This window comes from Drosophila busckii, unplaced genomic scaffold (assembly GCF_011750605.1).
Source record: "Drosophila busckii strain San Diego stock center, stock number 13000-0081.31 unplaced genomic scaffold, ASM1175060v1 hic_scaffold_51, whole genome shotgun sequence".
NCBI classification, from domain to species: domain Eukaryota; kingdom Metazoa; phylum Arthropoda; class Insecta; order Diptera; family Drosophilidae; genus Drosophila; species Drosophila busckii.
In genome coordinates this window covers 42,704-58,689 of record NW_022872761.1, presented here as the reverse complement: position 1 = coordinate 58,689, position 15,986 = coordinate 42,704, and the positions used below count along the sequence as shown (strand labels likewise).

General features: G+C 37.9%; 3 protein-coding genes across 3 annotated transcripts; 2 read left to right on the top strand and 1 right to left on the bottom strand.

Moving 5' to 3' along the window:
* Positions 1-621: 621 nt before the first annotated feature.
* Positions 622-4,271, top strand: LOC108596856 (protein toll). Its single transcript, XM_017983003.2, has 2 exons — positions 622-1,725; positions 2,871-4,271. The coding sequence occupies exons 1-2, from the start codon at positions 692-694 to the stop codon at positions 4,216-4,218; spliced, it is 2,382 nt and encodes a 793-aa protein (XP_017838492.2). The 5' UTR covers positions 622-691; the 3' UTR covers positions 4,219-4,271.
* A 3,489-nt stretch (positions 4,272-7,760) lies between these two features.
* LOC108608334 (fibrinogen-like protein 1) lies at positions 7,761-8,189 on the top strand. Its single transcript, XM_017999679.1, has one exon. The coding sequence runs from the start codon at positions 7,761-7,763 to the stop codon at positions 8,187-8,189; it is 429 nt and encodes a 142-aa protein (XP_017855168.1).
* Positions 8,190-9,653: 1,464 nt separating this feature from the next.
* LOC108600047 (very-long-chain (3R)-3-hydroxyacyl-CoA dehydratase 3) lies at positions 9,654-11,506 on the bottom strand. Its single transcript, XM_017987396.2, has 4 exons — positions 11,179-11,506; positions 10,613-10,967; positions 10,214-10,559; positions 9,654-10,155 (listed from the first exon to the last, which is right to left on the bottom strand). The coding sequence occupies exons 1-4, from the start codon at positions 11,263-11,265 to the stop codon at positions 9,831-9,833; spliced, it is 1,113 nt and encodes a 370-aa protein (XP_017842885.1). The 5' UTR covers positions 11,266-11,506; the 3' UTR covers positions 9,654-9,830.
* Positions 11,507-15,986: the final 4,480 nt, after the last annotated feature.

Below are 15,986 nucleotides of genomic sequence, written 5' to 3'. Positions count from 1 at the left end.
TGATAAAGGCTGATAGGCATGCATATTGATAAAGAGAAAATATATATACACAGTTTTCTAAGTTTTGAATGGAAGTAAGTGATTCAAGCGAGCTAATTCTTGTTGTTGTAATAATTAATTTTATAGGTGAAGGACCTGTACAATGCATAAGTCTACCATAACATCACATTTGGTGTACATTTATTTTAGCCTAACCTCATGTGGTCCTATGAGGAATTACACCTAGAAGGAAAGTCTCACTGCCGTACAATAGTTTTTGCAAACCAAAAGACCTCTTGCAAGTAAGCTGGAGTGTCTCCCCAATCTATCCGTATATCAGCTTGTATGTCTTTCGATTTGTTCTTGCACAGTGTTGAATTTTTATGTCGCTGTAGTCCATAATAAATAAACTGAATATCGATAGTATCGATAAAGCATTAAAATCAATTGGTTACAATATATGCTTTGCATAGAGAAAGAGTATGTAAAACTATACTATAGATAACTGATTGACACCGGTAGATTACTTTCAAATATGTGACTATAAACAGAAGTAAAGTGTGGTAGACTCATGAGGCCCGATAAAGCAGCGGTGAATCGCGCATAAAAAATATATCACTTCAGTTCAAATTGAGACGTTGCTGTCGTCGAAGCGTCGCACTTACGGTTGCTTCAATTAAATGCTTAGAAATAAGTGTAAAGTGTATAGACAATGTACGGCGCTTATCTTTGTCTAATTGTGTGCGTCACATGGCCGATTGTGCTTGCGGGCGATCGTATCATACCCCTCAAGAGCTACTGCGAACAGATAGACAGCTCGTGCAGCTGCGACCCACAGGCGAATGTGGTGCGGGTGTATTGTCAGGACGAGTACGCCATGCTAATTGAAGTTATCGACACGGGAATTAATATAGCCATGAGCTATTATGCCACCAGGCCAGTGCATTGGCTGCCAAAGTTTAGTCTGGGCCAGGTGGCCAAATTTGAGTTCGACGCCTACAACTATTGGCCAGAGACATTTTTAAGTGATTTGCTAAATGCGCTGGGAGTGAAACAACTCAGCAGCGTAAAGTTTCGGGACCGCAGCAGTGAAGTGCCCAGTAGTTCAGAGGAGACGGATAACTTTGAAGAGCTTCCACTGGGGAGTAATACAACAAGTTGGGCTTTCAATGCTGTGCCTGCTTTGCAGTACTTCCGCTTCGAGAGCACACAAGCTGACATAGATGAAAATATATTTCAGCCTTTTGACAATCTTACCACGCTGGAGCTGAAGCTAGCTGTGAGGGAATTACCCAAGCAGCTGTTCGCCAATGTCTCGCACAGTCTGCGGAACTTGTCGATTGTGAATCGTTACATGTTGGAGTTGGAGCCGGAGCTTTTGCGCGACATGCAAGAGCTGCGCAGCATGAGCCTACAGCTGACTCAGCCCAGCAAGGATAAGGGATCCAAGCTAGTGCGGCGTCTCTTTCGCTCGATGCAGCAGTTGGAGGAGCTGCGGCTAACACGCGCCACCAGGCATATGGATCCTAAAATGCTGCGTGGCAGCTACAAATTGCGCCTCATCAAAATCAATAGCAATCCGGATCTGACAGAGCTGCCTAGCGAACTGTTTGTGGATCAAAGCAAGCTCAGCACTCTTGACTTATCCAACAATGCCTTGTCCAAGCTGCATTCAAAGTTGTTCCATGGCCTCAATCAGCTACAATTGCTGGATCTATCTAGCAACAGACTTGCCAGCTTATCAAGGTGCGTTGACAATTCAACTCATACATATGCTAAAGTTCGCGATAAATGTATACAAAGTATACATAGGCAAAACACATGCTTTTGTTTACTTTCAATTGTCAGTTATCAGTCTGTCTTCTTGTCTAACAAACGACTATTTTTACTGAGCTATTGAAAAAGTTATCGCTCTTCATGGCCCATGTGTCTCAATGAAGTCAAATCAGTTTGTTTATAACACAAAGTGATTTCTCAAACATCATTTGTGTTTGATGGAGAAAATAATAGTACAGCGTTAGTATCACTTTATGACTTTTTTTTTTCTTAGCTTTATTTTTGTAATTTGTAAATTCACGCCCAATCATTTTCACCAATAATTCTGAGCTGTTAGATATTCTTAGAATGGATTGATCACTTCTTCACTTCTTCAGTCACTCACATATTCAAAAAATCACAATTACTTAAATTTCTTTTTATAAAACAATCAGTTAGGAACTGTTGCTAGTACGTTGTTAAATCACATTACATCTTATCAAAGAAATTGAGCTAGTAATTCAACTGACCGACATTTTTAAATATCATTTTTTGTGTTAAGTTACGCGTTCGCACGCTTCCTAATCTACATAAAGTATACATTTTAATTAAATTTCCCTTTTTTTAAATTGAGTAACATTTTATATTACGTTATAGATAGATATATGTATATTACATTTGACTAGAAATGATATTTATCTGATATCTGATAAATTTAGAAATATGGGCTTATTGGGAATACTCAAATAGACTCTCTTCACTTAATGTGAGATTATTGCCACAAAATTATGTCTGATTAAGTTACTTTATGTAGCGGCAACATAATATCAGAATTGATTGGGTTCAATTTTTTGTGGCATACTCCCCAGAGAACTATTTTTTTGCTTAAAAGTATTACTTATTTTATTTCCGTTGAATGTTTATAGTCGATATTTGATATATACGTAGAAATTATAAGCTACTTTTGATATTTAAAAATTAGGGAATTCATTCTCATTAGCTAATAGCTTGTATATACAAATCCACGCTTAAAATCATTTCTTACGTAACTAGCTAGCTGAATAAGTCTAAAATCTCGATCGTAAAGTGTATTAGTCATAATTTATCCCTGCTAAAAATACCCACGCTCTTCACAGTGAACTATTTACATCGCTGACTTCGCTCTCTACCTTGCTGGTCAATAAGAATGCGTTGACTTCCCTGGATCCTTCTGCTTTCAGCGCGGTGCACAGCCTCAAGTACATCGATATGCGCTACACACAGTTCTATGGTATCAAGCTCAATATGCCATACGAGGCGTTGGTCTGCACCAACGATGACAGCTGTCAGTACAAGTACAACTCGAGCGAGTGGGAGTGTGATCCACAGTGCATTTGTTGGGTGGAACGCAGTAGCAAAAGTCTGTTCATAGATTGTCGTGGATCGCGCTTGACAGCGCTGCCGCCATTGCCAAGGACTACGCTGGTGGAGATCGTGCTTAAGTTTAGCAACAACAGTTTGAAGCAGTTGCCAAATGCCACTGATTTTGTTGGCTTGGCCAATGTTAGCGTACTAAATGTGGCAGAGAATCAGCTGGCGGGCGTGGATGCCAGCTTATTGCCTGACAAGCTGAGCATGCTCGATGTGCGCAGCAATAAGATAACTGTATTTAATCAGGCCTTTATAGATTACATGCAGCAGGAGAATAATACGATGAGTATGAAGTTGGCTGGCAATCCGTTGAGTTGCAACTGCGAAGCGCTGCCGCTATTGAGCTTTGTTCGCGCACAGCCGCAGAGAGTGCCGGACATGGGCGAGATCTACTGCAACAGTTACCCGGACAGACCTTTTCAGCAGCTGGAGGTGTTTGACCTGTGTCCCTCGTATGCCATTTTGATTGGCTGCATTGTGGGCGGCCTGGTCATATTTGTTTGTCTGCTGAGCGTGGTGTATCTTATTTATCAGCAGGAGCTGAGGATCTGGCTGTATAATCACAATCTCTGCCTATGGTGGGTGTCCGAGGAGGAGCTGGACAAGGACAAAACCTATGACGCCTTTATATCCTATTCGCACAAGGATGAGCCGCTGGTGGCCGAGTTGTTGCCGCAGCTGGAGCATGGCTTGCACGCATTTCGCGTCTGTTTGCATGGACGTGACTGGCTTGTGGGTGACTGCATTCCTGAGCAGATTGTGCGCACTGTCAACGAATCCAAGCGCGTGATCATTGTGCTCTCACAGCACTTTATAGACTCAGTATGGGCGCGCATGGAGTTCCGCATCGCCTATCAGGCAACGTTGCAGGATAAGCGCAAGCGCATCATTATTATACTTTATAAGGAGCTGCAGCATTTTCATGGCATTGACAGCGAGCTGCGCGCCTATCTGAAGCTCAACACCTACCTCAAGTGGGGTGATCCATTGTTCTGGAGCAAGCTGCTCTATGCCATGCCACACAATCGCCGCGTACTCAAAGGACAAAAGAAACATGCAGGTCCCTTAATATAAGCATTCCATGCTATTCATAAGCTGAATTTAGATACTCAAAATAAAACTATTTATCGAACTCAAAGAAACTCTTGATTATATCGATAGTGTCGAGTGTGATATCAGCAGATACTTTGGCAAAGCTAACCCAAAAATTTAAGCTTGTAAGCTAGTCTACTTGTACGTACTTAAACTATATTCAGCATGTAGTGCAATGCTTATCCAAATTTGAGCGTCTTATATATATTTCTATTACGAAACTAAACTGCATTTGGTTTTCTGCACCTTAAATATGCGGTTAAGTTTGCTTCTACTCTTTGTATTCATCATACATTCGACTGCATAATGCAGCACAAGGGAAAATGTGTAGATCCCAATACAGTAAAGGAAACAGAAGTAAACCTATGTCGACAGGGATATATTATGACATATGGTGGCCCGTGCTTAGAAGATGAGTATAAGTCCAATTTCGGACTTTGTCGCAAATTAATGCAAAAACAAAATGCAAACCATGGAGTAAATATATTTACTTAAATATCTTACTTTAAATCTGCTTTAAAAATAAGACAAATATTTAACTTATTCAATAAATTAAACAAAATCTTAACGTAGACGTGTTTATCAAATATTCTACGCTATTAAATTTAAGTCTACAATATATGTTAAGCAGCTCTGGAATTCTATCAAGTTTCACACAATTCATTATTCCTATTCAACGTTCGCTTTTATGGCCATTTTAAATTTTTATTTAAAGCGTATCTCATAGACACGAGAGGGCAGCACAAAGGTTGCGCACTTTGTGTTTGCGCATATCATAAAATTGTGTGATTTATTTTGCCACATTGTTGTAGAACATTTTATATGTTCTTTTCTTTCTTTACATGCAATATAAATTAAAGTATCGCACATTGCAGCAGCTGATGGTGCTTTATAACAAGCAAGAATTTGTACTGTATTATTATTAATTGGACACCTTCCTGTAATTGCCAACGCTTTTGCTTTGTTGTCAACCATTTAATTGGCAAACTTGCTTTCAGTTCAATAAACAACTACGACAACTATTTATTCAGTCAGAAGCCTTAAACCGTCCATGACTTTAATAATCGACTTCAGTAAGTGTGGCGTCCTTCGGTAGTCCCAAATCAAAGGACAGACAATGTTTATTGTAATTATGCAATTAGAAGACTAAAGTTTTTTAAATACCAATAATGTATAGATTTATTATAAAACTCAAGCTTCAAGTACTTAAGCATTATATTGAAGTCAATTTAGCTCTTGACGCTGTTCAGTCTTTCTTGGCTACAAGTGCATATCATGGGCCACAATCCCATATATGTATAATAAATTTAGTATATTTTCGCATATGTGTGAGACTTGAACATTCATTGGTCAAATGCTTTTGTGGGCGTTTGAGAGTGTCATAAAACAAATGTCATTGAGCGCGTTTGGTTCGCTTAAAATAAAACGCGACGCAAGCCACTGAAACTATTATCGATTGCTCACAAGCATATTCTAACATGAAATGTATGTGTACGCTTTAAATAATTTATAACAGCACTATAAGCAAACATGGTATATGTGAAAGTTCTTATTACGTTCGCACTTGAGCAAAACTAATGAAAATTGATTGCCAGCGCCCCCACTTTGGCAGCTGCTGCTCACAATAATTTTAGCTCCTTTTTCACGATTCCGTAGTTATCACAAACATCTGTTTGCAGCTGTTCTTAATTTATCCCTAGTTTGCAAACGGCAGCAAACTACTACAGATGCTAGAACCCAGATTATTACGGCCGCCTTTTCTGTTCATGTGTGTACGTGACCAAGATCTGGCTATAATATTTCTCCAACGCCCCCGAGAAGTAGGCAGCAAGCGGTCTGTCAGGAATGCATGACACTCAAGGGGTTAAGACTGAGATTTATATTTTTGTTTGCTTTTTTCTATGTGTGGCTAAGTGATAGCTGACCAGTTACAGTTTCTGCTGCTGCTGCTGCTACTGCAACACAAAGAGCACAAGCTTGCAACAGACACACAGATATGGTAATAAGTATGCGCATGTAATTCAATTATATTTGCTGACGATTGCAGCAGCATTTGCATTTTATTACATGCACTTTTATTGCCAAATCTCAATTTCAGTTTATAGTTCGGTAAAATGTATGTCGCACAGTGGTGCGTTTTAGGCAACCAATTGACAAAATTAAATATAAAGTTCCATTACACGAAAACTGTAGGCGTCATGAGTATTAAGTTTTTAAATTAATTGTTGATTATTTTTAAAATTGCTCGAAAAAGTCCAAAAAAAAAGAAAAGTTCTACATTTTTTCTAAATCTTACAATGTGGATTTGTTTTACAATATATTCTACATTAATGGAACAGTTAAAATATAACTCTCATTCTCATTTTTCTTTTGAGTTAGAATTTAAGAATAACATTATTAATAGAAACAGTGCAAATTAAAATAAATTATATTCTATTGTCTTAAATCTTTTTCAAAAATCTGATTGAAGTGTATGTGTGGCATTGGGATTGGTTTGCAGTTTGTAATCACAATTTGAAAATTCAACTTTGTGTGCACAGTTTCAATAATTTATAAATTACTTTACTAATATTAATCGTATTAGCTAAAGAGTTTAGGCAGTGAGTTGGGGCAAAAAGCTTATTTGCTACTGATGCTTACAGCTTAACTCTAATAAAATATTAAAATACCTTAGCTAAACTGAGGAGGGCATAGACTTTATTAAAAATTGATAACAGCAACGTTGCCCTAATGGAAGCATTGAGTACATGAACTTAGCCCCAACAAAATTTAATTGATAACCTTCTGTGAAATGTAGACCCAACATTCAGTCTAGTTACTTGAATTCTGTTAGCAGCTTGTTGCTTATTAAATATGCACGCACATTTAAGAAACATAATAATATTAGCTGCAATTTTTTGTGGCAAGCAATCTTTTGCATTTAATAAGCGGCAAGGTGTAAGTAGCCCTTAAAAATTATAAGCTATATGCTTTGATAACAAATATTCACGAATTAGTGCGGCGCATTTTCAAAACAAATCGATGTCGACTGCACTTTCTATTGTTACAAAGTAGTAAAGCCACTCTTGGAATATGCGGCGTATATGCGGCCCAAGGAACAACAATTTGATGAATTACAAAAGCAAGTGAGTGTGCTTGAGGTTGCGCTGGAAAACTTGAAAGAGACTATAAAATACAAGGAACTACTGCTATTGCAACAGACTGAGTTAACTAATATTTATAGGGAGAAGGACTTGTTACACCAGAAACATGTCAAATCCAATAAAATGTTGGAAAATGTGATGAATGAAAAGCGCATGCGGTTGCAGGAGAAAGAAATATCTATAAATAAACAAGAGTTGTTTAATTCAAAACTTCAATTAGTTGAGAAACCAAACAATCCGATTGCTAGACCATATGTTGAAATATTTGATGCACAAAATGTAGTGGTTGATCCATTAACAACTGAAGGAGAAATCGGAAAATCCTTAGCCAACAATTGCTTGAATAAACCAGCAGATATATATTTCATAAAAGTACCTGACATGACACTATTTCCGGTTTATTGTGATAATGGTTGGATAGTTGTACAGCGACGCATAAATGGCAGTGAGAACTTTCATCGTAATTGGAGAGCCTATAAGGAAGGCTTTGGCAATGTGCGTGGCGAGTTCTTTATAGGACTCGAAAAGCTCCATCATTTAACGACCATGCGTACACATGAGCTGAGAATTATACTCGAGGATTTTTGGGGCAATGTGCGCCATGCACAGTACAGCGAGTTTCTTATAGGCGATGAAAACGAATCCTATGAGCTGAAGCAGCTGGGTGAATATTCTGGCAATGCGGATGATGCCTTGAGATCGCATAAACATGCAAAGTTCTCCACGCCAGATCATACTGACCAACTTCGGCATTGTGCACAGATTTATAAAGCGGGTTGGTGGTTTAATGATGATTGCTATCAATGGTAAAGAATGTTTCTTTGTGTTATTTAAATACTTACGCTTGTCTATTTATAGTAATCTGAATGGCAGGTATCATGTAGAGAACATTGACAATGCCAAAGGTATTGAATGGAGAACTTGGCACTTCAAGCCGCTCAAGGCCGTGCAAATGATGATTAGACCTAAACTGAATATAAAATAGCTATCGCTAATATTCACATTTTATTCCAAATATTTTAAATAATATATATATAAAAGACATCAATAAATTTTACTTGTATGCTTTATGTGTCTAACCTTTATCACTTTAAGCCTTCTAGCAAATGGGTATGTCAGTCCCATCTCAGTCTTACTTATTGTAATAAACCCAGCTTTTCTATAAGCGCTTAGTACTTATCTTTGATTATTCGCCATTCACACCCATCTAATGTTTCATACTGCTGGTTTCCTTTTTCCCCAACTCGTTTGTGGCTCTCTTGATAAATGAACCGACGGCAAGCGCAATAAAAACCAGACCACAACCAACGAAGTGTCGAGTGTAACAAAATTTTCAATGACTGCTGACGCTTGCATTTGGGGCAAGCGGCAAATCCTTGCCAGCTGCCCGCTGCCAGCTGACATAAATCCACAAGTTTGTCTGGCAAACGCTGACGATAACGCATTGGGGCTGAGCTGGTCAGTATCCACTTACCAATAATCAATCGCAACACCCGCACACGGCATTAATCAAAAACTCATTTGGAGGCGAGTTCAGGGCCGCACTATGGAGTGTGGGACCGAGAAGCTCGCTCGATTGCCTCCAGCTGCAGGCCTAAGTGATTAGTTGTGCGTTAACCCCGGTCCGCTGCGCTACGCCACGGTTCAATTTTTATCCTCTTTTGGTTGTGCTTGCTGCGCTTGCAAATTGCATTGAATTAATCATGCTGGTCAGTGGGTCTTTTTGCAACTTGGTTGCAGATAGAGTGGCTGTGAGATTTTGGCCATGTGGCAATGTCGTTCAGGCAATTAATTGGGCGCCAACGTTCGTGTGTGTAGCATTTATTCTTAAGAGTTCAGTTCGGTTCAGTTTCAGGTGTCAATTTGTCGGACATAGTAAATGACCTACCAAGAAACCCACATTGATTGATGTACATTGTACAAAGAAAAGCAATTTACCAAAGTCGAAAATAAATATTTCTATAATTGAATGTGAGCTACATTAAACCATAATTGTGCTGCAGCAAGACATAAAAGCAGCCAAGCCACTACACAGTCAAGTCAGTTAGCAATCAAGAGCAGAAGCCACTTGTTTAACGCTTGAGTGCAAATTGGATTAGCCCCTACACAAAGGCGCGGAGCAGCTCAAGAATGCTTGACAGGATGCTGAAGCTCAATGCACGCGATCTGTTGGTATGTCAATAAAAATACATTAATTTAATATTGTAATTCATATTGAATGTCTTGTTGAAATCATTTTTATTTGTAAAATCTCTTAAACTAGTTAAAATTTTCAAATAACTGGTAGGGGTCCTTTGTTTGGAACATATTTGAAATTGTTACTTAAAAGTTTGCTTTGGTTTAACTTATTGAATATTCTTAACTTGAATATTCTGCTCATTGTCTTGAAAGCGTTTAAAAACCCCTTTAAGCAAAATTGATATTATAATATCTGTTAGGACTTGTTTAAAATTAGTTTTTCTTTGCTTTGGCACGACCACGTCCGAGTTTTTTAACGCGTAGCTTGGACATATGTGACATGACCAAGTAGCTGCCGGGCAAAGCCAGCAGCAGCAAGTAAACTTTTAGGAACAGCACCATGTCAAAGGTTATGTTCCATTTGTTGGGCATGTCAATGCAAAATCGTTGGGTTTCTTCAATATAGGGTATACTGCGCAGCAGTATGATACCCTCGCAAACAATGCCTGCTGGATAGAGAGGAATCCAAATGGTGTAGCGTAGCCAGGTGAGTAGGCCGTTCTCGCGTTGGAGCAGCTGGCTGACATAGTAAGGATATCTATAGAAAGAATTTAACTTAGTTCATTGTCTCTGGACTACTTTCTAGTAGAACCTACCGCACAATCTCGACTAGCGCCCAAATGGTGAATACATAGAATACCACGGGCTTGGCATGCATGCGTGGCTCCATTTCAATCATAAGGAAGAGAACAAAGTTGCGTCCAGAGACCTGAAAAAATGGCACAAGTGGGCTGCCCTTAGAGTACCCAAAAATTGGATGCAGTACCTCCATGTATTGCATTAGTTGCACGAACTTGAACGAAGTGCCCACATACTCATATGCATGCTTAATGCTGTCTGGTCCATCCCGCAGATACATCACGCCCATTACAATCAGAATATGCAGATAGCCCACAAACATGGCCAAGTTATAGATGACCAAGTAGACTTTTTTCGTTTTCTCTGCAAATAACATTTATTTAATATACGGTGTCACGTGAATCTCAGCAACTTACCCCGTACATAACCGATTTCCTTCTTTTGTAAATTTTGATATTCCTCCGCATAATCTTCGCGCACATCTCTCGCAGCTGGCTCGGGTATCTCTGCATCTTCCTCGGTGTGCCAGCGATCGAAATCAACCTTCAGCCAGTGCGGCTTTTGTGGTGTAGCCACCAGTCGCACCCACCAACCAGGCTCTTCTTTCCGTATGGATATCTCGATCTTGTGGTCTGTGACCGTGTATGTGGCACTCTCCTCCTCGATGCGCTCATAGAACTTCAGCCGAAATCTGTACGCATTTACTCCACGCGCTCCAGTGCCATTGGCGCTAAACGAGAGCGTTGTGGGCGTGAATTCTGTAATAACACCCTGTATGTATGTACATGATTATTGATTTTTCATGAACAACTGAAACTCGTATGAAACTGGCTAAGCTATGTTATTTTAGTTATTTTTTGACTTTTCTCTGCGCTTGATATGAAAAAAAAGTCTCATATAAATTAAACTATTATACTTAGTTAGTTAGTTAATTATATTAAATCAATTTTAGCCAGCACAGCTCTTGGGAATTTAAACTTACTTTTGCATCTTTTAGGTCGACTTTTAACGACAATGTTTGCTTCGTTTGCGACCAGTACACAAAAGGACTTAGCTCTGCTGTTTCCATTGCAGCGGCCTTAAATCTTTACAGTTTCACAAAATGTGCTGCTCTTATTTACTTTTATTGCCAAATATTGAGTGAATTTTTGTTTGGCTCACGCGAAGTATTTAGCGGTCGCCTACTGTGGTCTTTTTAATCACTAATTTTTCAAACATTGATTAAGTCCCTGCTAACAACGTCGTTTGCGCTGTTCTTAATTCTTATTCTTTTTTATTTTTACTTAATTTTTGGACAACAAAAAAACAATATTGCAACTTTGTGCAAGCGAGATGCAAATAATAATGTAACAAATAAGCGAGTATTATCTACAATGATGTTGTGAGAGCAGTATGGCTGCAATCGTTGTGAGTCATTAACAGCGCGCGAGCCAGGGCTGCATTTTTGTCGGTTTTCTTGTCAGCCAGCTGTTATATTTGAATTTTATAGGTATTTAAACCTATTTTCATGTTTGGTTGAAAACAAAAAGCATTTGAGAAATGCAGCTGAATTATTCAGCTTGCTTTTTTAATATTACTCCTCATAGCAATAATGCTTGTATAGCTTAACAGAAGCATAACAGTTTCTGCTCGCAGAAACGGGAGCATAACATAACATTTGGGCTGACAAAAGCTGTTTGATATACAAGTGAAATATGAATTTAAAAATTTGGCGCAAAACTATGCTGTTCAGTTACATATTGGTCAACTGCATTCAGAGTATAAAGTAGTTTTAGTATTTAAGCTATATATGTAATAGTTTGTGATATATTAAAGAGAATAAGATATTTAAAATAAATTAATTGTTTTCGCAACAATCCGTCAGGCTAAATGACAGAGAAATGTTGAGGACATTGAAGTGTTGTTAGTTTTTGTAATTCTTGCAGCATTTTGTTATTTCTGCTTCGGATTTCCTTCCTTCTTTCACTTCCTGCCTAGAGCGTTGGAAAAAATGCTTTACAAGCATTCGCCATGCGAAGGTCAACCATGGAGCATACGTGATATCAGACCTCAGTCTTTAAGAATACTTTTTTATGCTAATCTAGATGTTAATCTTGTCCCTTTTGCAGCCATCACACCGCACAAGTTTTCATATATTTTACTGCACAACGACACAACAAAATGTTGCGTTTTCTCAAGAACCGCTAGACAAAGATCCTGACTCAGGTCCGCCAAATCTAAGTATCTACCTATAACATATGTATGTGTGTGCGCTTAGTGTTATGACGTCACGCTTTTGGTGTAGCTCTACTGTGTCTACTGTTAACGATTTATAGAAGGTGAGTACTGCATATAAAATTTTATTGATTGATCTAAACATCGTTTAATTTGCAAAGTTCTCTATCGAGTGTCCAAAGCAAAGTAGAGCAGTTAAAATTAAGTAAAAATATAAAAAATAAATTGTAATTGTAATTGTTTCTTTAATTATGTAGTGTATTCCTTAAAGTTGAACTTGTGTACATCTTAATTTACTCGGCTTATAATAAGCTGCTCTAATTTCTACTGCGGTTAATCAGGGCCAATGACGTCGTTACAAGCTTTCAGTTATACATACATATGTTTTTCTATAAATATAAGTAAACAGATAGTAACTGTTGGCAATATGCATTGAAAAAGTAGAAATAAAATAAAAGCGCTGCCATTTCCGCTATATGTTTTCAGCTTGTCCGTTTTAACACACACGCAGACACTGACACAGACACAGAGAGAAAGCCCCGGCATTGGTTAAGGTCAATTGATAGTGGAGTGAGATATATGTACATACATATGTATATGTATATGTATGATATAAGGTAGCAGTACTGCTAAGTCTGTGTGTGTGCCCTGCGTGCTCACATGAGTCAAATTATAACTGTTTGCCTGAGCATAGCGGTAAACAAAATGAGATATACACTATACAAAATAAGGATATACTAAAAGCCATAAATGTTATTAATAAGTGCTATTAGGACTAACTATGAGTTATACCCTAAGCAACAGATTCTTTCCGCAAATTAAAGGCTTAATTATCAAAGATTTGATAATTTGTTTTTTCCATTATGCTGTGATTAATTTTTAAAGCTTAATAAGATGATGGATTGTCTGAAATGTTTTTTAGAGAGCTTTCTGTGCTATCCTTATTCGAAGAGATTTGAGTATGCCTTCTTGTAGTTAAGATCATGATATAAAATAAATAAATATGAATATATATATGTGAGACACTCAGTTCCCGGCTTAAGTTTTCTCACCATAACAAAAAGTCTAATAGCCAAATAATAACACGACTCTTAGTCATTTAGTCTACTTAAAATCATGAAATTAGTCTTAGCTAAGGGCATTTGCTAGTCAGCTTAGATCTCCTGTGCTCACACTTTTTTATTAATGCTCCAACTTGTGTTGGTTTTTGTTGCCTTCGTAATATTTTTTTAACAACAAATATAATATTTGAGTCTTGTTGTTTTTATTTTTTGACATTCTCTTTTATTAAATGTGTTGTGCACGTGCTGCTAAACTAACACTTACACGCTCTCTCTCACAAGCACACACACTAACCCATGTATATATGTATGTGATATATAGAGAGGCTAAAATTTTTACAGACAGCAGTGTCGCCACACATACAGGCACAGCTGCCAGACAGTCGCGGCCGGCATTAATATTAACGTTAAGCAACAACAACAACAATAACTGCTCATCAAACATGCGGCATTTAGTGTGTTCTTGGCTTTTCCGGCGCGTAGTCGGCTCTCATGGATTTCAGTTGGCAGCGAGCGTTTTGTTCGTTTAGAGTTAGATTTTTTTCGGCACACAATTTTCTTTCGTGTAGCGCGTTTTTAGGCGCTTAGTTTACTTTCGTCGGTGAGTGTGTGTGTGTAGAGCAGCTGCAACATGGCTTTAGTGGCACATCGCATGATGCTGCCGGCGCGTCATCGTCGGCAACCTCAGACCCAACCACAGACCCAACAGCAGGTGGCACGCAATAAAGTTGGCGTGTTGCTGGTGCCCAGCGTGGCGGATTACTACAACAGCGAGCAGGTGCCTAGTGCCACGCTCACGCCAGCTATTTCGCAGCTGGAGCTGCATGCAGCAGCCGGCGGTGGCGACAACAGCAAAGTAAGTGCAACAAGTTGCAACCAAAGTGCGAATAATCCAATCAAAAGGTTTGCGTGCCAAGCTCAATGTTCTCGTAAAATAACTTCACTTTTCTTTGCCAGTATTCTTTTGTGTGAGCTGGCACCCACTCACAGCAAATATTAACGCCCCTAATCCCCCTTCTGTTCTCCAGTCAGTTTGTCTAGCTTTTATTTCTGTTATTTTTCGGTTCGTTTCTTTTGGCTGGCGCCAACTTTATGCGGCGCATAGCTTCAGGATTTTCTGCTTGGTGTGTTCATAGTTTTTGAGGGTAATTGTTGTTCTTGTTCTATCTCTGCTGCATTAAAGGATTAACATAGACAAATGCCAATGTGTTATGTTATGGGTCAAACTTGAAATAGTATACGATTTATGAAATTTAATATAGTTTATTTCTATTTAAATAGTTTATATGGCACTTAATAAGTTTCTGTTATCTAAAATCTATAAATGAACTTTAACTTATTACTTACTATAAAAGAAATTAGCAAAAAATATGTTTTTTAAAAGAATACGCATATATGTAGTTATTTATTATGTATGACACGAACAAATAAGTTTGTATTTGTTCATTGGTTATAGTTAGCTTTGATCAAATTACTCAGATACCTGCTTTCATTGGCGTTCGATTTATATGTACATATGCACTTATTATTGTTTATAGCACCCCATCAATCGGGAACCCTTAACTGGAATTTTTAATCGTAATGGTTAGGGCGTAATTTGAATGGTGTCGCCTTTTGTTTTGGCTTTTGTGACAAGTGACAACTCCTGCGTGGTTTGTGGCCCATGCATATGATATGACTCTCAGTTGGACAACAGTGAAACCAAGTAGTCATTTATTATGCTATTAAAGGGCTAAAATACGGCGGGGGTGAAAAAGAAAGTGAGAGGGGTTGACTGACTTGTACCTGATATAATAATCAATAAGCTTGGAGGCGGAACCTTGACATGTCAACTAAATTTTTCGCTCTATATATAGTCTAAATTTCTTTATTTAGTCGAGACCGAGCGTTACCTTAACAATGTGGGCTGGGCAATGAATTTATTTGTATTGACATAGTCATTTAAGTTGGACAAGTGACAATTGATGGGCAAGCAAAGGAAGGGACTTAGTCAAAACAAATAACATAATATGCGTGTTAACATAAACGATAACCAATTGACAAGTTTAGACAAATTAGATTAATGTTTATAAAATGCGATTGAGTATTTAATTGAATTCATATGTAAATATTTTACGTTTGTTTAATTACTCAGGGGAGGAACTTAAATTGTGCTTTGGCCAGGTAGTGGTGAGAGCTGAGCTTCAGAAAAATTAAATAATGAAAAAAAGATTTAAAAAAAGTCATTTTTGAAAATGAGGGAGATGTACAAAATTCATTAATTTTTATCAATTTAATTTTAAACTTTTCTAAAATGTAAGTTAATTTAATTTTTATATTATTGAAAGTGTTATTTTCTCCACCCTTTCCCGCAAATCAAACAAAAAAAGAAACACAATATTCAACATATGCATTCACATTAAAATTTTTCATTTAGCTGGGTAGGCTCTACCAGAAAACTGTATATATATTTGAAGCATAATGTGTACCTTTATTGTATGGCATATTTTATTTTTCTATCTAGCTTGCATATATT

Coding starts and splice junctions, on each gene's coding strand:
- LOC108608334 (XM_017999679.1), top strand. CDS start 7,761: ATGACACTATTTCCGGTTTATTGTGATAATGGTTGGATAGTTGTACAG.
- LOC108596856 (XM_017983003.2), top strand. CDS start 692: ATGTACGGCGCTTATCTTTGTCTAATTGTGTGCGTCACATGGCCGATT. Junction 1,726..2,870: donor AGACTTGCCAGCTTATCAAG/GTGCGTTGACAA, acceptor CGCTCTTCACAG/TGAACTATTTACATCGCTGA.
- LOC108600047 (XM_017987396.2), bottom strand. CDS start 11,265: ATGGAAACAGCAGAGCTAAGTCCTTTTGTGTACTGGTCGCAAACGAAG. Junction 10,968..11,178: donor TCGACCTAAAAGATGCAAAA/GTAAGTTTAAAT, acceptor ACATACATACAG/GGTGTTATTACAGAATTCAC. Junction 10,560..10,612: donor GGAAATCGGTTATGTACGGG/GTAAGTTGCTGA, acceptor TGTTATTTGCAG/AGAAAACGAAAAAAGTCTAC.